Source organism: Euphorbia lathyris, chromosome 2 (assembly GCF_963576675.1).
Source record: "Euphorbia lathyris chromosome 2, ddEupLath1.1, whole genome shotgun sequence".
Classification (NCBI taxonomy): Eukaryota; Viridiplantae; Streptophyta; class Magnoliopsida; order Malpighiales; family Euphorbiaceae; genus Euphorbia; species Euphorbia lathyris.
In genome coordinates this window covers 106627891-106650790 of record NC_088911.1, presented here as the reverse complement: position 1 = coordinate 106650790, position 22900 = coordinate 106627891, and the positions used below count along the sequence as shown (strand labels likewise).

Below are 22900 nucleotides of genomic sequence, written 5' to 3'. Positions count from 1 at the left end.
CTACTGTAACTTTTAATGAATGTTGTTTACTTCCTAAAAAAATATAATTTATTTCAAGTTATGTAAGATAATAAAATTTTATATTTTATTATCTTGTAAATTAAATTTTTAATTTATTTTTTAGGACTTAAACTATTAGATATTTATCCGAATCACCGAAAAATTATATTGGATTGGACTGGAACCGAATCTCCGAATTCCCGAACTGGACTGGACTGAAATTTTGGGGCAATTCAATTTTAGAGATTTATTCTTTCAATCCAATTCTGGAGATTTCCTTTTATTAATCTCCGACTTTCAATGAGATTCATGAATCCCCGACTTGGACCTAACTGTGCCCGGCCCTTATTAAACCCTACGGAGTTTATTCTCTGCTTCCTCAACCAGAAATGGGGAAGAAGAACAAGCAAACATCGAAATCAAAACCATCATCTGATGATATTCTCAATACTCTAGGAGACTTCACCAGCAAGGAAAATTGGGACAAGTTTTTCACTATTCGGGGCTCTGATGATTCCTTTGAGTGGTACGCTGAGTGGCCTCAGCTCCGCCAACCCCTCATTCCTCTGCTCGCCGGAGACCAAGTTTCTTCTTCTTCTTCTTCTTCGTCTCTTCCTACGTTGCAAATTCTTGTTCCTGGTTGCGGAAATTCTCGATTATCCGAGCATTTGTATGACTCGGGGTTTAAGTATATTACCAATATTGATTTCTCCAAAGTTGTGATTTCCGATATGCTGAGGAGAAATGTGAGAGACCGTCCCGGGATGCGTTGGCGGGTCATGGACATGACTGAAATGCAGGTCTACTTTAAATTCGGATACTTTTCCTAATTTCACTAAACTTTTAGTTAGTATATGTTCCTATTTCACTAGATTTTGCTGTGTTTTTTCAGTTTGCAGATGAAACATTCGATATAGTTCTTGATAAGGGTGGGTTGGATGCTTTGATGGAACCAGAGCTTGGTCCGAAGCTGGGGACTCAGTATTTATCTGAGGTTTATTAGTAAATTGTGCTTAGTTTTACAGAATCCCAATAGTGTTTTAAAAGAAATTTCACTGACAATATGGTAAAAAATGTTATTATTATCAGGTGCAAAGAGTTTTGGCACTTGGCGGGAAGTTTGTTTGCCTTACACTGGCTGAATCTCATGTTATAGGTATTATTGGTATAAACGTTTTAACGCATTTGACATGCTAGACCTTAAATGTGGAAATTTTTATTCTTGCTCTTTTCAGGTTTGCTTTTCTCTAAGTTCCGATTTGGGTGGAAAATGAGTGTTCATGCTATTCCACAGAAACCATCCAGCAAGCCTAGCCTTTGTACTTTTATGGTAGTTGCTGTGAAAGAGAAATTTACTGAGTTGAACATGATAACGTCGTTGTGTGACCATTCTTCCCTTTATTTCATTGGTAACCAGGTAAATTTAGGCTTCCTTGTCTATTTTGATGGATATGCTATTTCATTAGCAATAATGTAGGGATATATCCTTTGATGAAGGCATCCTACAAAAAGTTAATTACACTTGCCTCTCTCCCTCTCTGTTTTACAATTAAGATGGAATTTTTTAGGAAAGTATAGTAGTTCTATCATTAAACAGAGTGATACTACTATAGCATTCCAAGTTTCCAACGTAGATATCAATAAGCAACAGTGTAAACTTTTGTTTTTTGGATCTTGTCATAGAAATCTGATGAATGCATGACAGAACTTGGTGGATGCATTTTTAGGCTGCTGGGTTGAATGAAGCTCTCGAAAATGAGAATCGGATTCGTAAGGAATATTCCAATGGTTCTGACATTTTGTACTCTCTTGAAGATCTACATCTGGGAGCTAAAGGGGACTTAACTAAGCTTAGCCCAGGTCGTCGATTTCAGCTTACTTTGGGAACACAAGGTGGCTCTCATTTCACTTGCAGTGCTGTACTTCTTGATGCCAAAGAAAACTCTGAACCATTTTCATACCATTGTGGTGTATTCATAGTGCCTAAGGTATTACTAATTTTTTTATTGGCCTGGATCAGGTATTACTAATTTTTTTATTGGCCTGGATCATCTTAATATTTTCACTTCTATTGGTTTATCCATCTAAACTTTATTTATATGCTTGGTTGTAGTTGTACCCACCCATCCATCTTGAACTTATTTCCTACTATTATTTTGCGCTGTCCTTATTTCGTTATTACAAGTGTTTATTCCTGCAAGCAAGAAGAACACTCAAATAGTCAAGAAGTAAAATTTGGCAGACACATTGCATTCCCTTGATCTTTGCACGTGCCAAAAACATGCATTGTTCCATCATTTTGACAAATATGCTGAATTTGCCTTATTTTTGTGAGAGACGTATCACATGTCACTGAAGTCATATTGTTTTCTTCGAAAACTGTAGCTAAGTAGTAATTGGAAATCATAATGGTCATGTGCACATTTTCATTTGAGTATGTTTTCAACACAGAATGGGATTAAATTTGTTTTTTTTCTTCTTCAGACTCGATCTCATGAATGGCTCTTCTCCTCAGAAGAAGGACAATGGCTAGTTGTTGAAAGTTCAAATGCAGCTCGTCTGATTATGGTACTTTTGTGTTTCATAAAAATGTATTTTGATATTTTTTATGCGTTTATCTAATTGTATCATCTAATTAATTCTCACTGAATAAAGGTTATATTGGACAGCAGCCACAATAATACTAGCATGGATGATATTCAGGTTATACATCACATAATTATCTTATTCAAAATTTCTCATGTGGTGAAAAATATTGGTTAATGTGACCTGTTAGTAGCAATATCTAACTCATGGTGATTTTTCAGAAGGATTTATCTCCTCTGGTTAAGCACCTGGCACCTGGAAATGATGACAATGGGACACAAATTCCGTATGTTCATCATAACATTTACCCTCCTTGTATAACTTCGCACCATAGTATCTTGACCAAGATATCTTTTAATTTTTTTTTTTGAAAGGAATTGTTATTGCACTAAACGGAAAAAAAAAGAAATGTAAGCCATTATAGGTTTCTCTTCAAATCATAGCCTTATTCTTTTTGGCTCTATGATATCTTATTTCTACAGTTTTATGATGGCGGGTGATGGAATTAAACAACGAGATATCGTGCACAAGGTTTGACATTCTCTTGCAAATCTCTATATGGTAATGATTGTGAGGCCATGTTTGAAGTTAAAAACCTTTTTTTTTTTTTTAATTTTTCGTTTTGCTTCAACAGAAAAAGTGGCCTAAAAAGTTCTTCTTCACACCGTATTAGGATTTTGGAGAGAGATGGGGTTTGGGATATCATAGGGTGCATGGTTGTGAAGTCATGTAGTGGGGCCTGTTGTAGTTGGGCTCATAGAATTCGGCGAAGAAAAAGAAACTAGGATAATTTTGATAGATATGGCACTGGCTTTTATTTGGGGGAACAAGATGAAAGTCTGGTGGAGTAGGCAAAAGGCCATAAATTTTCAGTTTTCTAAATGCTGAGACAACGATGGTGCATTTTTGTATTTTGTTGCAAGCTTTGCAGCTCAATGTCTTGCATTTACAACTTCCCATAATTTGAGCACAGGCTTTTCAGCTTTTCTCTAATATTGAGACAAATTATAACTAATTTAAAAATATTAAATCCTATAGTTTAACTGAGTGTATCTTGTTGTGGATTTCACCTGTGCTTGTTAGCACTTGTGATGCAGAACCATAGTGTTATTATTAGCATTTTCTATCTAATGCATACTCGGGGAAATGTAAAATGTCGTTAGGTTTAGTGACTAAGTTTCATGGCAGAACTTGTGATTGATGTCAACCTTTTCTATGTGCTTGGAGTGTTATTTTAGTTTTCTATACCCCTCTTTTGGATATGGAAATATTATGTGTGAATAAACATTTCGACGCGAATAGTTAGCTATGTTTCTGCTCTTATGCTTTATGTATCATACCTTTTATATCTGCTTGGTGTACTACTTTAGGAATATGAAAATATCATCTGTGGGTAAGCATTTCAGTGTGGATTATATGTGTTTGTGCTCTTATGCTTTATGGGTAATGCAGTCCTGTTCTAGATGATTTATTTATTTATTTTTTTAAATATCTTCTTCCTCCATAGTATCCATATGGTGTGGAAAATCTAGTCTCATCATGTCAAGTGATGTTGTGGATAAAGTAACTATTTGGCTCTTGTGATGTTTTAATCGATTAATGTTTTAATAGTTACATGTCCTTATTAAGGAAATGGAGTTGCCCATCTAGTCAATTTTATATTTATCCAGGTTTTAGATGTGAGAAATATCCTGCTCAACATGTTCCCATATTATTTTAAATTACAAGTGAAAGTGAATGGGTAAATAGCTGCTGGAACTTTGGATTGCCAGAACTTAATTTATACTTATCCATTTTTGTTATTGCTGGAATTTGGCAGGTTACATCTTCATTAACTGGTCCAATAGTTGTTGAAGATGTTGTTTATGAAAATGTTGATGATGATATCTGTCGTCTTTTGCCATCTAAAGATTTGATTTTCCGTCGCCTTGTTTTCCAAAGGACCGAGGGCCTGGTGCAGTCTGAGTCTCTTCTTTTAAGGGATGAATCTTCTAATGTAATTGCTGAAATAGAGAGAAGGAAAACTACTCCATCCTCAAAATCCAAGAAAAAAGCAAGTCGGAAACTACATGATGGTATTCATCTTTAACTTTTATTTTGCCAATGTGTTTCAATTTGTGCGCGCTTGTTTGCTTTTCTTTAAGGTCAAATTAATCTAATGTTTTTTTTGTTTTCCTTTTCGCTTGTGCATGTTGCTGTTGGTTTTATTCAAATTAAATTTAGGCTACTTGATTTCATGATTATATTTGGTTGGACAAACTATTGGTTCTGTATATCCTTGATATCTAGAGGCTATTGTCCAAATTAAAGCACCATAGATGCCTGCTTATAGTTTAGTTTATTATTAATGCTTTTCCTCCTTCAAATGCAGAATCAAGCAACCAGCTGAATGTTTATCATCACTATTTGGCTAGTTCATATCATACAGGGATCATATCTGGCTTTATGCTGGTTTCTTCCTATATTGAAAGTGTGGCATCATCTGGGGATAGTGTAAGGGTCATTTTCTTGTTTTTTCTCCATTTTTAAATAAACATATTTGAACTTAGTGCACTCTGGAGAAAGAAGTCAACTGCTATTATTGTTTTTATTGCTGTCATCATCACTAGTACATGATGTTGGATGCAGTATTTGTGAACTTGTATGTTTGGTCGATGGAGTTTTGCTTGAAATAACTTCAAAGCTATTCCTAAAGTATTAAAGTTGCCGATGTTTGGAAAAATGATAGTTGGTGTCTCTCGGATCTGCTAGATGAGTTAGCATAGGAAGCTTGGAGTTTGGTCTGAACTTTCTTTGTTGGACTTGATATTGAATTGAAGATAAAATCAAGGAGGCATGGTAAAAACTGGGAATTGTTCACTTGCTTTGCTTCTGTCTGGAACGTATAAAGGCTTTCCAATTCTTTTCTTTTTTAAGGCCCAGGCAAGCCTCAAGACCGCAAAGACTTATAAGAGGGCTTACATATTGCTCCACCTATGGGGACTCCAACCATAGTTGGGGGTGCTACATGAGTTGCTTCCTTACCATTGGCCCCATCCTTATAAGCAAGGCTTTCCAGTGTCAAGGTTCCTTGGAGGCAGCTTATTTGGGAATTAGGCATAGAAATTCCCAGGCAAAGTTTTATCATTTGGCGTGCTTTTCAGATTATATTGGCTATCAAAGCATGACTTTTCAAATTGGTTCCGTAGCAGCTGGTGTGTTCTCTGTGATGCTGCAACTGAAGCTGTTCAGCACTTGTTTCTTTTTTAAGTTTATTGTTTCTAAAGATATCTGGAAGAGGATGTTGCAGAAATGCTTGATTGATAGAGAAGTTTTAAGTTGGTGTGGGATGTAAACTAGTTTTATTGGAAGGCTGCTGGTAAAGGGGTTTGCTTTTACAGATTCGGTTTATTGGATATGGAAAGTGAGGAATGTAAGATTTTGTAACGAGAGGCTGACCTTCAACAGGATTTTGCATATTGGCTTACTATATGAATTTCTGTTTAACAATGTGCAGAGTAGAGTAATATGTAGTAATTAGTTGAATTTGGTCCGAGAGTTTGACCTGTTTCTTTGGTGTGGTTGTTTAGCTTCTGGTGTCAATAAAATTTTCTTTCATTGGTAAAAAAACTTTTGCTATTGGAATTGTGTGCAATGCAAAGTGAATGTATGTACATTTATATGATATTGCCTTAGCTGTTTAACTGTGTGGATACCGTGATTTGTAGGTTAACACAGTTGTAGTTGGTCTTGGAGCTGGCTTACTTCCAATGTTTCTCCATGGATGCATGCAATTTTTGAATATTGAGGTAACTGTTGGCTTTAAAAGCATTTCTGCCATCCCCAAAGGGAAATTAGGGACAAGGTCTGTCATTCCTTGATCAGTTGAATGGGATTTGGTTTGATGAGTTATCCAATTCGTAGGTGGTGGAGTTAGATCCTGTGATGCTTGATCTTGCAAGGGACTATTTTGGTTTTACTGAAGATAAACGCCTGAAGGTAGTTATTGTTAATCTGCAGTCTTTACCATTTAATCTTATCAATTTTATTTCTGAGAGCTCTATCTTTTCTTATAAACAATTTGCACTTCTACGAAATGACAGTGTTGGAATCCAAAAGTTTAGGATTGGACAAATAGAATAACGCAAAATTTCAGAACGTGGTTATTTAGTTTTCCATTATAAATTCCATTTATGTTGAATCTGCTCTTGATCTTCATTAATCTGTCTTTATACGCTGATTGTAATTCTTAAAATTTTGTTATGCCGTATGTTTTTCTGATTGGTAATGTTCAAATTCTAGGTATCAATTGATAAGTATTGGATTCCCAGTTAATCCACTAACTTTGTTCTGGTGTGTAATCTTGATGGATTGCAGGAACATCCATGCCAAAATAGTATTCAGTTTAGATTAGTTAAATCAGCTTTCCCTATTCCTTATAGTTCTATATTTCCTATATTTAACTTTGATCGAGATATTTTTATCTTTGATAAGGATCATTTGAGTATCATCTAAATGGGCATAAAAAATATTGAAATGTTATATCATCAAAATGGACATCATCCGAATTTTGAAATCCTCGTCTTGTGTAATTTTTAAAATTTTTCATATGAAATCGCAGGTGCACATTGCTGATGGGATCAGGTTTATTAGAGAGGCAAAAAACATAGCACCTGGTGATAGAGTGCCTATTCTTAACGGTCATGAGGATGCTTCTGGCAGTTCAAATCCTTCAAACGAAAGTCTCATCATGTCTGATTCAGAACCCAGAGAGAGAGCTGGAATTGATGTACTTATTATTGACGTGGACTCCTCCGATTCTAGGTTCGTATATAAATGTTTTCCTTATGATGTGTCTAAATGCGGATACTAAGACCTAGATGTCATTGTCCTACTCTCTGTACAGCTCAGGAATGACCTGTCCAGCTGCGGATTTTGTGGACGAGTCGTTTCTTCTGACAGTAAAAGATTCTCTATCTGAGCAAGGTCTCTTCATTGTTAATTTGGTCTCCAGATCCTCAGATATTAAAGATATGGTTATTTCGAGGATGAAAGTGGTGAGAGCTAAGAATTTTTTATTTGTTTATGCAAATTCTTCCTGTTTTTATTTCAGCATTTTGCTATCTATTTTATTTTGGCTATATGATCCTTAAAAGGCCATGTCACTGAAAACATGCGATTTGTATAAATAATGCTCTGCGAATAGTATGATTACAAATGCATATTGTTACACTTGTTTTAGAAATTTGTAAGTTTCCAACTGAAATTGCTATGTTTATCTTTAGGTCTTTAGCCACCTCTTTAGTCTTCAGCTCGAGGAAGACGTGAATATGATTCTCTTTGGTCTACGGTCAGAAGTTTGCATAACGGAGGAGTCCTTCCCAGAAGCTACCCTCAGGCTGGAAAAACTGCTTAAATTAAAGCACCCAGAAGTGAGCAAAAACATTGTAGATACCACAAAGAAGATCAAATGTTTGAAATGAAAAGCCTGCAAGTTGAATTTCTATAAAGACAAGTGAAGGTTTTTACTTTTTGGGCAACAAGATCATGGGGAGAGAGGGGTTCGGGTAAATCATAGTCGCATTTTGTTTGATAATTCTGGACATTGATATAAGATTGATATGCTCTTGTTGCTTGAATTAAGGAATGAGTCAGATCTTCTGGAGCTTTAGTACTAAGTTTTACCTTGTCTTTTTTGTAGTTAGAAATACCACCATATCAAGATGTTATCCATTTGAACAAAAGTACTCTCTTAAATTGAATATTACCAATATTGGTTGGACAGATATAGGCTGAGATTCCAACAGCTTGTTTTGTTTTTCATTTATTATTATTATTTTTAAAATCACTAATCTTTTAGTTCTATTGATTCTTGTTGGAATATAGTAATGAAGAAGGTCGGATGCAGTTGTAGACACTGGCTGAAGATCTAAAAACGGTTTATACGTACGTTCCTTCATGTACTTGATCTAAAACTTCAACTTCATGTACTTGATCTAAAACTTTAACTGCCATTCGTGAACTTTCAAAAATTTCAAATAATCTTCTATTTTTTTGTCAAATTACCCTCTATCGGTTGAATCCTCACGTATTTCTCCGATATGAATGATTTAATATTTTAACTGGTCAATGAGAATGAGTGTCTCTTTTGTAGAAATTATTTGTTTATTTCTCTACATTTTCCTTGTTTAAGCTGTTTGGAAGTATCTGAATTGGTCTATGGCAAGGAAGTTTCGTTGGATGTTTAAACTGAAATTAGGAATCTCCGTAGGTCATCTTATTCATTAAATATCTTTGTTGGAGAAATTGTTTATTCTGTTCTGGTTTTGCATTTCTGAAAAACAAGTCTCAATTTTTCTCTCGACTGAAGAAGAATAATGGCTGTGAGTTTCTGTTTTACTTCTATTTTAATCCTTCCTTGGTTAATATAACTTATTTTTACCGAAAGAATTATGAGTCTTATCATTTCATACAAAGCTTTAGTTTGGGTTTATCTTATATAATACATGATTATTGGCGGGAATTTAGCTTAGTCTTGTGTCTTAATCTGTGTTCAGCGTCTGAATTTGGAAATTAAATACTAAATGATATTTTGGATATGGTAGATAATGGAAAGTTAGAAGATGAAAAAGGAATTTGGGAATTGAAGTTCCTTCAAATGGAACTTAATCAGTCAAGTTTTAATTACTTTTATCTACCTGTGGGATAATTTTCCTAAGACCATTGAGGTAATTGTTGCACACATGATAAAAGTCTTGGTTGAATTTTACTATTTCTAAAGGGCTTAATTTTAAATCTCAATTATTAATTTTATAATTTGTTTTGATTAAAAAGTTTTACAAAGAAGAAAAAAAAAACCTAACCAAGATCTTTTAAGGTAAAGATCTATAAAGTTATTATAAATTAGACCATCCAATCTAATTAGAGTATTTAACAACAAATGATTATACATAAATTCCCTCAGCTATATTTTTTAGTAGCGCAAATAGAAATGTTAAGTTGAGAGCAAATAACATCCCAATCGTGGGATAGGGGAGAGGCTGAAACTACCTTCTTAAGAGTGGTTTCGGGGATAAGAGTGCAAATAGCTTTTCAAAACATACTAATCGTGGGGCAGGAAGGGGCTAGAACCATCTTTCCGAGAGGGTAAATTATTAGAAACATCCGGTTTTTCATGTTAAATGGAGGACATTCCATACATATTTTGACACGTATAATATGGACCTACGCATATTATAAGAGGTCCTACTATTTTAATTATTACGTAGGGTCATAATACACGTGTCCAAATGTGAATTGAGAGTCTTTCGAGTGATATAGAAGACCCGATGCTTAATATAAAAACTCCTCTGAGAGGCGGTTTTCGCGGTTGAGGTATTCCAACATCTCCAAACCGCACCTATCTTCGTCGTCTTATCATTTTGTAACTAACAGTTGAGATGGTAACATGTCTCCAACTTTCCAATCCAATTTTTTTAATACGTAGTTACTTGAAAAAATATGTAAAATTGGTTAGGAGGGTTTTAGACAATGGCCCTGTTTGGGAATTAGCTGTTAGCTGATTACATTAGCTGATTTGATTAGCTGTTTGTTAGACCTGTTTGGTAAAAATTAGCTGATTGATAATAGCGGTTTGTACAAAAAGACAAATAAGGGCATTAATTTTGGCGCAGGATAAGAGAGAGTCTATTTATTGGGGTCAAAAAAGTCCATTAATTTTAATATCCCAAAACGCTAATTGAAAAAGCTCATAAAATGAGCTTTTTCAAAATTAGCGTTTTCATCCCAAAACGCTCTTCCAAACCTCTCTCCACCAAACACTCCAATCAGCGGTTTCAGTGGTCAAATCGCTAAAGTTGGTCAAAAACGCTCTTTTTATCCCAAAACGCTCTTTGCCAAACAGGGCCAATGTTGAGGCTTTGATACTATAAATATCAAATTTATTTATTTGTCCTACTATTATTATTATTATTATTATTATTATTATGTCAAATATTGTAAGTTTTGATGGCATTGTTTTGAACTAATTAAATAGCAGCAAGGGTCGGCTGCTGTGCCCAAGTTCGGCAACTGGGAAACCGGCGATAATGTCCCTTACACGGTCTGCTTTGAGAAGGCGAGGAAGGGCAGAAGTAGAACCAAAATCAACACTATCCAATCTCAACAAAACTCTGATACTGAAACAATTCAATCCTCTTCCTTCCAACAGGAGATTGATCTCACTACTCCTCTGCATAAGCATACCGATGATCTAACTCGCCAGAGAAACGCCGCCGATTTAATTAGGGCAAAGCAAGGGAGAAGGCTACCGGAGTCTCCAATTACAGTTGCTGCTGACTCCCCTCTCCACCGTGTGAGCTCCGGTGATAAAAATACAAGGGGAATGCGCCGCAATGGAACCTTCGATGTAAGTGTTGAACAGTCGCCTTTACATGTATCGAAAGTTGGAAGTAAAGGAATTGGAGTATCTCCTGTGTACTCGTTGGAAAGAAAAGGTTCGACCGGAGGTGTTCCGATGACTCCTGGAAGATCACGACTCAGATCAGCCAGTCGAGCCGCCGCCGGCGATGATTCTGTAATCTCTCAACTCATTTTGCATTTATTAAATTTTGTTATTTAGGAGTTGTAAATGGTGAATTGTTGTGATGGAGCAGGTGGATCAAAACGCCGCCGTTCCGAAATTCGGGGATTGGGATGAGAACAACCCGGGATCAGCAGATGGGTACACACTGATATTCAACAAAGTGAAAGAAGAGAGACATGGCGGCCCAACTAAAGCTTCTAATCTATCAAAGCAAAGTTCTCAATCCAATTCCCAAAAGCACTACAGAAATGAAAATTCCAAGGTTGGGTATATTACTTCCATAATAAAATATTACTATTTTCTGGGTACATTTCCATTTTACATACCAAAAACGCATTTTAATATTTTCATATCTACAAAAATCAAAAGTTTTATTATTCTGCCCCTTCTAGTGGGTTTTTCTCTGTGTTCTTGCATTTTCTTCTTGCTGCATTCTAACCTCCTGGTTCTGCACTTTGATTTCTCTGCCTCCTAATTCATAACTTTCTCCTGTGTTCAATCCCTCTAGCACCATTTGACTCCTCACTCCTTCCTAGCTATCATCACTTTCCCAAATCTTAATGGCCACCCCATCTAATTACCCCAGTTCAACGGATCATTGTATACCTTCTGAAACCTTCCCAACTCTAGAATTACACACCTCTTGTACCACTGCTCCCAACCTCGCTAAACATGTTCTTATTGGGAAGCTTTGCTCAGAAAAAAAACTCAGCTTTCATACTATCAAAACAGTTCTTACCCAAGTATGGAGGCACTACCCAAACCTGCAAATATCAAAAACGAACCACCCACTCCTTTTTTCCTTCCATTTTGAGGCTAGAGATCATATGCAAGAAGTTCTGGATGGGAGACCCTGGTGTATTCACAACCAGCTTCTAGTAATCAAAGAATGGCCCCCAGACCAAACTATTGATCAAATTGATTTCAATAAATCCCCCATTTGGATGCAAGTTCATGGGCTACCCCCCAACCAAATCAATCTCGAAAATGCCCAGAGCATTGGGAAACTTTTCAGTTCCGTAGAGGAATTCGATTTAGATGAAGGCTCTGCTAGTTCATGGTTGTGCTTCCTTCGCATGCGGGTTGTTATTGACCTTCTGAAACCTATTCCCCTGCCCTGCAAAAACAAAGAATTGGATCAGTTTTAAATATGAAAAGCTTGCGGATTTCTGCTACCAATGTGGAACCATTGGGCATTTGAATCGGTTTTGCAATCTTAAACCAATCACTCTAGACAGAGCTAACACCAGTCAGTCAAAGCAAAGGTATGGGCCATGGGTTGTAGCCTCCTCCATTAAGAAGTCAAAAATGCAAAGGGCTGCTTCCAGCAGTGTGGAGTGTCTGCAAGGCTTCACGGACCAACTCCGGCTCCGGCTAGATGAGATCGACGACGGCGGAAAGGGGAAGATCAGCTCTGATGGCGATACTCTCGAGAGCAGTGACACGTCAGCAGAGAGAAATCGCATGAATAACAAAGACTGTAGTAAATCACTATCAAATCCTGACAACAATCCCTTGGATTCTGAGGGAGTACAACCACCTCCAGTAGACATACTTCTCCACCAACCCATGATTTGGGAAAAAGCTATTGGGATTTTGCCCATTCCTTCTAGTACGGCTGTTGAAGAGTCTAGCAGAAAAGATGAAGATAGAGCTTTCACTAACCTAAGAGGTAATTCAATACATTCTCCTCTTTATATTGTCTATTCTAGGCCCATTAATAGCAAAACCTCTTTGCAAAGCCCAAACAAGAGTGTTAGCCCAGAATTTAACTCCCCTATAGCCAAATTAAATGAGTTAGCCCCACATAAATCCTTCTCCATCCAGGAAGTGAACCTTAATGAGTCTGATTGGGTAGTTGAACCATTTGAAGCCCAAAGTTTGGATGATTTAATTCTCTTGCACATAGACCTCCTTGGACCAAACAAAAAGAAACCGTATTCCTCATTACCTAGCCCAGTTGAGATGAGCACTACCCCAATTCCTTTTGAAAACTTAACGGCTATTTCTGAAGAGAGTGGGGACTCAAGTTATGCTGAGAATAGGAAATGGAAGAAACAAGCCAGGAAAAGTTGTACCATAAGGAGTTCGGTTATCATCAAAGAAATTCAACCTGAGGATGCATGTATCAATGAGTCGGAGAATAAAGGTAAGCGGAAGGAATCTATTTCATATGAGGCCAAGGAAAAGAAGAAGGCCAAGGTTGAACATCAATCAATTGCTTGTGTTAACGGTGGAGGGTGCCAGCCGAATATGGCCCCCCCCCCACTCAATGAAGCTGCTCTCTTGGAATTGTCAGGGTGTGGGGAACCCCCTGACTCTTTTCCACTTAAAAGGGATACTGAAGTCCCATTCCCCCGAGATTGTTTTTCTCTGTGAAACTAAGAACAAGGAGCAGCGGCTCCAAGCGTTTTTCCATAGGTTCAAACTAACTCCGCTCCTGATTATCAATCCTGATGGTCGTAGGGGCGGGCTGGCCTTAGCTTCCAATCCAAATGTGTCTGTGAAAATTATCAAGGCTACTAGTTTCTTCATTCATGCTTCAATTCCTGGAACAGTTATGAGGCCTTCTTGGGATTTTCTGGGTATTTATTTAAGCTCTGATCCTGCTTTGCGCCAATGCCAGTTGAGGGAGCTTCTTGCCTACTATCCTTGTGTCAACAGCTACAATGTCATTGGTGGTGATTTTAACCTTATTTCTACTGCTTCAGAGAAATGTGGAGGGGCCAACCTTCCATCCTCTGGATATGACATTCTTCTTTCATTTATGGATAGCCTCAATGTGATTGATCTGGGCTTCACTGGGTTTCCTTATACTTGGAGCAATCGGGGGAGGGGATTTATAACATCCAAGAACGCATTGACAGGTTCCTTGCTTCTTCTTCTTGGGTAACCGCCTTTGATAATGCTTGGGTTTCTCACTTGGATGAGCTTGGTTCTGATCACCGGCCTATTCTTCTGTCTACTCACTCTGAGGATCGCAAACCTAGAAGGCGGTTCTTTTTTGATCAGAGGTGGGTTGGAAATGCAGCAGTCTCTGAGCTCATTAACAATTGCTGGAACTTTCCTGTCATTGGCTCTCCTATGTTTCAAGCCTCCTCGAAGCTTAAAGCTTGTAGAAGTGAGCTATTCCATTGGGCCAGAGCTAATAATTCTAATTCAAAAAGACTATTGCCCTCTTAGTTGAGAAATTGGCAGCTCTAAACAACAATTCTCAATTCACTGGATCATTGGCCCTAAAAAAAGCTTTGGAGAAGGAGCTAGCTGTGGAAGTTAACAAAGAAGAAATGTACTGGTCTCAGAAAGCTCGACAGAACTGGCTCAAACTTGGAGATAAGAATACAAGTTTTTTTCATGCTGCTACTGCTCAAAGAAGGAAGCAGAACAAATTAGTGGGTCTTGAAGATGAGCATGGCAACTGGAAAACGGATCCCCCTAATATTAACATTATCTCCAATTATTTTACCAACATTTTCAGGTCTCAGGGCGGGAATAATTGGAGTCATCTTCTGGACGTCTGGCCTAACAAAGTTACATCAGTAATGAATGAGTCCCTAGTTCGGGAAGTCACTGCTTCTGAAATCAAAGAAGCCTTCTTCTCTATGCACCCTAATAAGGCCCCTGGAGGGGATGGTTTCACTGCACAATTCTTCCAGGAATATTGGTATTGCATTGGGGATCAAGTGACATTGGCTGCAACAAGTTTTTTCAGGACTGGGAAACTTCTCAAAAGCTTTAACCACACCATCATTACCCTAATCCCCAAAACTTCCATTACCCGTAATATGAAGCAACTCCGACCAATCAGTTTATGCTCTGTATTCTACAAAGCCATTGCCAAAATTCTCACTAAAAGGCTACAACCCATCCTTTCGCACCTCATCAGTGACAATCAAAGTGCTTTCATTCAAGGGAGACAAATTGCTGATAATATCACCATTGCCCATGAGGTGATGCATCATTTGAAAAATAAAAGGAATGGTGGTATGGAGGCGGCAATCAAGCTCGATATGAGCAAGGCCTATGATAGGCTTGAATGGGGATTTCTTCAGCATATTCTGGAAAAATTTGGGTTTTGCAATATTTGGATTAATTGGATTATGGAGTGTGTTTCTACAGTCTCTTATTCTTTCAACATTAATGGTGAAGTTCACGGTTATCTTAAACCGTCTAGAGGTCTATGACAAGGTGATCCCTTGTCTCCTTACCTCTTTATTCTTTGCACGGAGGGTCTCACAACCATGTTGAATAGGGCAGAATTTTTGGGCAGCTTCAAAGGTATTAAAATCAGTCGGCACTCACCCTCTATCTCGCATTTGTTATTCGCGGACGACGCTATACTCTTTTGCAGGGCTGTGCAAACTGATATTCAACAAATTAAAGCAACTCTTGATGCCTTTTGCAATGCTAGTGGCCAGCAAATTAATAAGGAGAAGTCCTCTCTCTTTTTTAGTAGAAACACTCCTCAACGCTTCAGGAATCAGCTGGCCACCTTTCTCCAAATCTCCAATGTTGGGGGTCAAGACAAGTACTTGGGGTTACCTTCTGCGCTTCCAAGATCTAAGTGCCAAGCCTTTGCGAATATCACATCAAAAACCTCTTGTAAGCTCGGTCATTGGAAAGGCAAGCTCCTCAGTGGGGCGGGGAAAGAGGTCATGATTAAAGCTGTGGCTTCTTCCATCCCAACATATGCCATGGCTGTTTTTCGATTCCCTGACCAAGTCTGTCATAAAATCAACCAGCTTACTGCTAGGTTTTGGTGGGGGGAAGCTGACAGCCAAAGGAAGATTCATTGGGTGTCTTGGAACAGCCTTACCTCAGTTAAAGAGTTGGGTGGTTTAGGCTTCAGGGATGCAAAAGCATTCAATTTGGCCTTACTAGCGAAGCAAGGTTGGAAGATCTTAACTAAGCCGCTCTCTCTTGTCCCGCATCCTCAAGGGTAAATACTTTCCTTTCACCGACTTCTTTAATGCTCAGCCTGGCCACAACCCTTCATGGGCCTGGCGAAGTATCCTTCAGGGCCGACATATTCTTCATCTGGGGGTTAGATGGCAAATGGGAAATGGAGAATCTATTTGGTGTCTTGAAGACCCTTGGCTTCCAATCAATCATCCATTTATTCCAAGGTTATTGCCAAACTTATTGCCATCTTCATTTCGGGTAGCTGATTTACTTTGTGCAAATCAAAGAACCTGGGATTTCAATAAGATAGACAATCTTTTCATTCCGGAGGATGCAACCTGCATCAAAGGTACTCCCCTTAGCATCACCGGGTCTAATGATAAAATGATTTGGCACTATTCGAAATCTGGCATTTATCTGGTAAAGTTTGGCTACCAAATTGCAAAAAAAATGGGTGATAATCTGCTGGCAGCGAGGCAATTTCTTCCTGCTCTTGGTCATTCTCTAATCTGGAAGCAAGTTTGGAGCCTTAACATTCAAAATAAGCTCAAGTTCTTCATCTGGCGCTTTCTCCGTGATGCTCTACCAGTCAGGAATAACATTGCTAGAAAATGCCCGATTGCCAGCGTCTCCTGCTGCTGGTGTTCGGATGTGGAATCAACAAACCACTTATTTTTACATTGCCATCTGGTTCGTGCTATTTGGCTTGCCTCTCCTCTTTCGGTTCGATCTCTATCATTTCCTACTTCCTCTCCTTTGGATGCTTGGACCTTCTTTGTGAATGTGGTAAGCCTTTCATGTACCAATGATGATCCATTAGTGTGGTTTTGTATCATCTTATGGCGTATTTGGAAAGCTAGAAATGATATGATCTTCAACCAATAGGCGTGGACCACGATGGAAATTGTCAATCAAGCTCTTTCCCAATTTGAGGAATGGAATGTGCTTGCATCTGATCCTCATGAAGGTTCTACTATAGATGGACGTGTTCCTTCTTGGTCCTTGCCACCTGAAGGTTGGATTAAGATTAATATTGATGGAGGCTTCATTGCTTCCTCTGCTATTGGCAGTGGTGGCCTGTTGGCGAGAAACTGTCTTGGGGAGGTTGTGGGCATTGCGGCCTTTTCCTACCCGTTTGCTTCCTCTCCCCTTGTCGTGGAAGCCTACGCAGTGCGAGATGCTATTCTATTTGCTTCGAGACATGGGTTGGATCTTATTGAAATTGAAAGTGATTGTCTGCAGCTGATCAACTGTCTCACTGGTGTGAATTGTCATATTCCTGCTTCATGCTCAGCGATTGTGCAAGACATCCTTCATCTCTGTCATGGTTTTTCTAAATGTGTTTTTTTGTTTGTTGTTAGAGATTGTAATTGGGCGGCTCATAGTTTAGCCTCAAAAGCCCTTAGTGATCCTCTTTTTGTTCTAGATTGGAACTTGCTCTATTGCTGGTTCATGGAGAACTTCTCCTTTAGGCTGTAACTTTTATTTGGTCATTTATATATTGCTATCGTTGGTGTTAAAAAAAATATCTACAAAATGAAATTCTTTTTTTCTTTCCCAGAAAAATATGGAGCCAGTGGCCTAAATTACACTTAGAAATATTAAAAGTATATTTTTGTGAAAAATTAAAAGAAAAAGAGGGTGCAAATTGTTATAGTTGCTGAAGTGTGTTTGACTTTGTGGCAGGGCGTTAGCTGCTTTTGTTGGGGGTGAAGCCCAGAAAGAAAAGAAAGTATACACCTTTTTTCTTGTATAATAATATTTTTCTGTTTTATTTGGGTGAATTAGAGATCAATTTAGTTTCAACGAATTTATTTTCTTGTATTGAATTAAAAGTACTTTGTTTCAAGATTTTTTTTTTTTTTTTGTATTAGTTCGTAAATTTATGATATAAAACTGAAGAGTTTCCTATTACGATTGGAGTGCATCAAGGTTCCGCACTAAGCCCATTTCTTTTTGCCATCGTTATGGATGAACTAACAAGTTCACTTTAAAATGGTATACCATGGTGCATGTTGTTTGCAGATGATATTGTGTTGGTTGATGAGACGAAAGAAGGAGTGGAGATGAAGTTGGAACTATGGAGGCAAACTCTAGAATCTAGAGGCTTTAAGTTGAGTCGAAGTAAGACAGAATATTTGGAGTGTAAGTTTAGCGGCCGTAGGAGTAGGGAGGCAGGGACAATCGCCCTAGATGAGAGAGTTGTTCAGGCCCCGGATTGCTTCCGGTATTTAGGATCTATTATCCAAACGGATGGAGAAGTAGATGGAGATGTTGCTCATAGGATTAAAGCTGGTTGGTCGAAGTGGAAGAGTGCTACGGGTTTCCTTTGTGATCCCGGCATGCCTAATAGATTGAAGGGAAAATTCTACCGGACGGCAATTAGACCAGCATTGTTATATGGTACAGAGTGTTGGGCAGTGAAACACTGCCACATCCATAAGATGTCGGTGGCGGAGATGCGTATGTTGAGATGGATGTGTGGTCACACGAGAAAGGACCGGGTGCGTAATGAAATAATTAGGACAAAAGTAGGGGTCACATCTATTGAGAATAAAATGAGAGAAAACCGACTAAGGTGGTTTGGCCATGTGAGACGTAGAGCGCTTGATGCGCCGGTTAGGAGAACCGAAGAGTGGCAAAGGGATGTAGTGGTGAGGGGTAGGGGAAGACCTAAGCAAACTTGGAGGAGGGTGGTCGAGAGTGATATGAGTTTATTGGGAATTGAGGAAAATATGGTAGTGGATAGGACGGAGTGGAGGGAGCGAATCTGTGTCGCTGACACGACTTGATTTTCACGGTTTTATATGATGGTTCATGTTAGCCGACCCGAATCATTTCGGGACTAAGGCTTTGTTGTTGTATAAAAATACCCCCTCAAATACGAATGAAATTGTTTTTATTTTTTATTTTTTTAATTAAATTAATATTCTAATGATTTTGCATATTTATAAGTACCCAATTTCTTATATAATTTAATTATAGTATCTAATAGTTTGATTATTTTAATAAATATATAAATTTTCTAAAAAATTATAATAACGTGAATAAAGTGTAGTCGTCTCTCCGCTAGGGTAAAATCGCCGTGAGAGTGTCGTGTCCCTCCAACCTGCTGTGAGGGGAGTCGCCGCTGCTGATCCTAATCGGCGCTGGTTGGTGAGTGAAGAAATTGTTGTGAGGAATTCTGTGTGGCCAGAATCAGTTTTGTTACTTTCAATTCTATACCTACGCTAATTAACAAAGAGGGAGTCGATTATTCTTTGAAGAAGTAGTTTGATATAAAACAACACAAAAGAGGGAGTAGTGGGAATTGTAAGAGGGAGTAAGCTGCAGCTGTATCTAATGGAAGAGACTATGGAGCATTTGAGGATTGGTGGAGAAGAGGAGTTGGAGGGGCTAGAACTAAATCTAACACAAGGGATTGGGGAGACAGAAGGAAGAGGATTGAGGTTCCTAGGAACCTTCATTGCAGACCGACCTGTTAACTTCCAAGCCATGAAATTGAAGTTAGCAGGACTGTGGAGGCCGGGCAGAAGTGTCACAATCCAAGAAGTTCTTCCTAATCTATACTCATTTGAGTTCTATCATGTGGTTGATAAAAACAGGATTATGGCGGGAGGACCGTGGACTTTCGACAATTATGTTCTAGTCATGAATGAATGGCCAGAAAGAGTCAAGCCAGAAGCTATTGAACTCCACATGATGGCAATCTGGGTGCAAGTACATAATCTGCCGTTTGGGGCAAATAATGAAGTGGCAGGGAAACAGATAGCAACCTGTATGGGGGAGTTTATGGAGTATGACTCTAAGAATGGAAGTGGTTCCCTGAACTCGTATATGCGAATTAGAGTGAAAATAGACGTACGTAAGCCACTGAAAAGATTCAAGAAGATTTGTAAAGCGGATGCAGAACCAACCTTTATCCAATTTAAATATGAACGAATTGGAACATTCTGTTACTTATGTGGAATCCTAGGACATGCTGAAAGATACTGTGAGAGACAGTTTGAGGAAAATAGCCAGGAGATCCAGAGGGAGTGGGGTCCATGGTTGAAAGCGCCAATCAGAAAAGGGGGAGATCAGAGCGGTGCTAGATGGCTCAAGGAACCAGGGGAGCAGAATGAGGATCCCAATGTAGTAGGGGGAAGAAAGTATTGGCTAACAGGGCAGATAAGCAGACAGACACAGGGGTTCTAATTCAATATAAGAGCCTCTGGAAGTGGCCAGGGAGGACAGAGAGGTGTTCAGAATAGTGGGCTGAAGGTTCAGAATGTGAGTAAAAATAGTGGTGGAGATGAATTGATGATGGAAAGTGCAGATGAAATAGCATTGAGACTACTGGAGGATAGAAAACGCAGGAGAAGGGATGACCAAGATAGAGGAAAAGGAATAAAGGGGGCAGACATACCTATGGGCTTTTTAAATGAGGAATCCCTTTCCACATTGGATGAGGATTGCTTAGAGGATAATGAAGCGGCGGAACCTGGATCACAGGTCCGTCGAGAAGAATGATTGGCGTTAGTTGGAACTGCCGAGGATTGGGGAACTCTCGTGCAGTTCGAGCATTGGGGGATATGGTGAGATCATGTCAACCCGATATTGTGTTCCTTATTGAGACTTTGGTCAATCAAAGTCGTATGGTAAAACTAAGCAAGAAACTAAAGTTTGAAGGTTGTTTTGTAGTGGAGAGTAGAGGGCACAATGGTGGGCTAGCAATGTTATGGAGGAAGGAGGTCAAATTAGGGATTACAAAATTCTTTGATAGGCATATTGAGGCAGTGATAAATGGAGAGGAAGGGGATTGGAGATGTGTAGGGTTCTATGGGTATGCAGACAGACAGCGCCAGACTGACTCATGGGAGATCCTTAGAGCAATTGCGCATGATTCAACTCTACCTTGGGTAGTGATGGGAGATTTTAACTGCATCAGGGACCAAAACGAGAAATAAGGAGGGGCCGAATACCCTGAAAGTTTAATAAGAAGATTTAATGCTGTTTTGGAGGAGTGTGGGCTGTATGAACTTAAACAAGGAGGGAGCCCGTTTACTTGGGAGAGAGGGCGTGGATCACCAGGATGGATCAGAGAGAAGCTCGACAGGGTTTTTGGGAGTGGGGACTGGATAAACCGGTACCCGAGATATGACTTGAAAAACACCATCACCGTATATTCAGATCATTATCCCCTTGTACTGACGCTAACAGCTCCAAGCCTAAAAAGCAGTAAAGGCAGATTCAGATTTGAACAATTGTGGTTACAGGGGGATGATTTTGAGAGCTTGGTGAAAAGAAAGTGGATAGAAAATGCCAATTGCAGTATGCAGGAGAGATTGGAGAGATGCGCTAAGGGCATGGAGGAGTTTGGAAAGGGGTGTAGAAGCAGATTCCTGAAGGAAATTGAGTTCCTAAAAAGACAATTAGTTCGTTTCAGAGACAAAAGGGATGTAGAATCGGTGAGAAAACTAAAGGAGATCGAAAGAAAACTTAGCTAGGCACTTGAAAAGGAAGAGACGTTCTGGAGACAGAGAGCGAAACAATTTTGGCTAAAGGGTGGAGACTTAAATACTAAGTTTTTTCATGCCTGTGTCAGAATCAGAAAGAAGCAGAACCAAATTTTGTCTCTAAAGGGGGAAGATGGAAGTATTCTGAAAGAGCAAGAGGAGATTCAGGAAGAAGACAAAAAATACTTTCAAAAAGCGTATGATCAGAATACGGAATGTGACCTGGATACGGTTAGTGTGCTTAATTCGATTGTTACTGACAGAGAAAATGTGCGATTAACAAAGCCATTTCAATTGAATGAATTTACCGAGGCAATATTCCAAATGCACCCTGAAAAGTCGCCGAGACCAGATGGCCTTAACCCAGGATTTTATCAGCACTTTTGGCCAGTGATTGTGTTATCTTGCATTTTCATATAGTTTTTAATATATTTTAATTATAGTAATCATGCATTTTAAGATAGTTTTTAATATTTTATAATTATTTTATGTTTAGTTTTATGTTTTAAGAGCTAATGCTTGTTCTATGTGTTTTTAGGTATTATTTGGGGCAAAAATGCAATTATGGAATCATTATTCAAGTAAATAAAGTTGAAGAATGAAGACTCATGACTCTTTAAATAAATCCTTATTGTCATAAATTCCTAAAATAACTATCCAAGGAATGTTATGAAAGTTAAAGAGTCTTTTGAATGCTCAAGAAGGAGTTACACTACTCAATGCTCCCTTTAATTACATGAAAGTTAAAAAGTTGCAAAGAAGAATTCAACTCTCCATATGTTTAAGAAGTTAGAGCAAAGAATTCAATCTTCCATTAATCTTCTCTTTAATAGCATTAAAGTTGGAGGTTACAATGAATGCATGAAGGCATGTGCAACTATAAATACCTACATTGGGAAGCATGAAACCAGACCTGGAACAAACATGGAACATGCCTCACCACATCTTTTTTAGACTTTTTGTAGTTTTCTTTTTGTTCATTTTCGTTCTACCTTTGTAACTGATTTTAGTTCTATTTCAAAGTTTATTCTCCTTCATCTTTTATTTTATTTTATTTAATTATGTTTTCTAGTTTGTTTTCTATTAAATTTCTTGTTTTCTTTCCATCTACCATGAGCTAAGTCCTCCATAGCTAGAGCTATGGCGGATCCTAATCGAAGTAGATGATTTACTTGCAATCCAATTTCAAGTTCATAATTTATTAAATAGAGAATTAAACTATGGAGCTTAATTTCCTAGTTAGATATCTGATCAATATTTAGCTAAATTACAATTAATGATTTTGGTTGACCGACACTAAGATAATTAATGGAACTACATAGTTTAGACCTGTGTCTATGCGGTGCGGTTT

The 22900-nt window shown here is 38.4% G+C and overlaps 2 protein-coding genes across 5 annotated transcripts; both read left to right on the top strand.

The window, feature by feature from the left end:
* The first annotated feature begins 372 nt into the window (after positions 1–372).
* Positions 373–8428, top strand: LOC136219330 (uncharacterized). Its single transcript, XM_066006705.1, has 16 exons — positions 373–800; positions 893–994; positions 1090–1156; positions 1236–1417; positions 1728–1988; positions 2485–2568; positions 2656–2703; positions 2808–2872; positions 3069–3117; positions 4406–4661; positions 4958–5079; positions 6294–6374; positions 6490–6564; positions 7187–7389; positions 7472–7622; positions 7851–8428. The coding sequence occupies exons 1-16, from the start codon at positions 390–392 to the stop codon at positions 8046–8048; spliced, it is 2355 nt and encodes a 784-aa protein (XP_065862777.1). The 5' UTR covers positions 373–389; the 3' UTR covers positions 8049–8428.
* Positions 8429–8854: 426 nt separating this feature from the next.
* On the top strand, positions 8855–22572 carry LOC136219329 (RPM1-interacting protein 4-like). 4 transcript variants are annotated; one of them, XM_066006704.1, is made up of 5 exons: positions 8855–8948; positions 10601–11140; positions 11220–11411; positions 17738–17783; positions 22088–22572. In XM_066006704.1, the coding sequence occupies exons 1-4, from the start codon at positions 8943–8945 to the stop codon at positions 17762–17764; spliced, it is 765 nt and encodes a 254-aa protein (XP_065862776.1). In that variant the 5' UTR covers positions 8855–8942; the 3' UTR covers positions 17765–17783; positions 22088–22572. The 4 variants fall into 4 exon arrangements, with proteins under 4 accessions (XP_065862776.1, XP_065862773.1, XP_065862775.1 ...); XM_066006701.1 differs by lacking the exon at positions 17738–17783; XM_066006703.1 differs by lacking the exon at positions 22088–22572 and having other exon boundaries at positions 17738–18880.
* Positions 22573–22900: the final 328 nt, after the last annotated feature.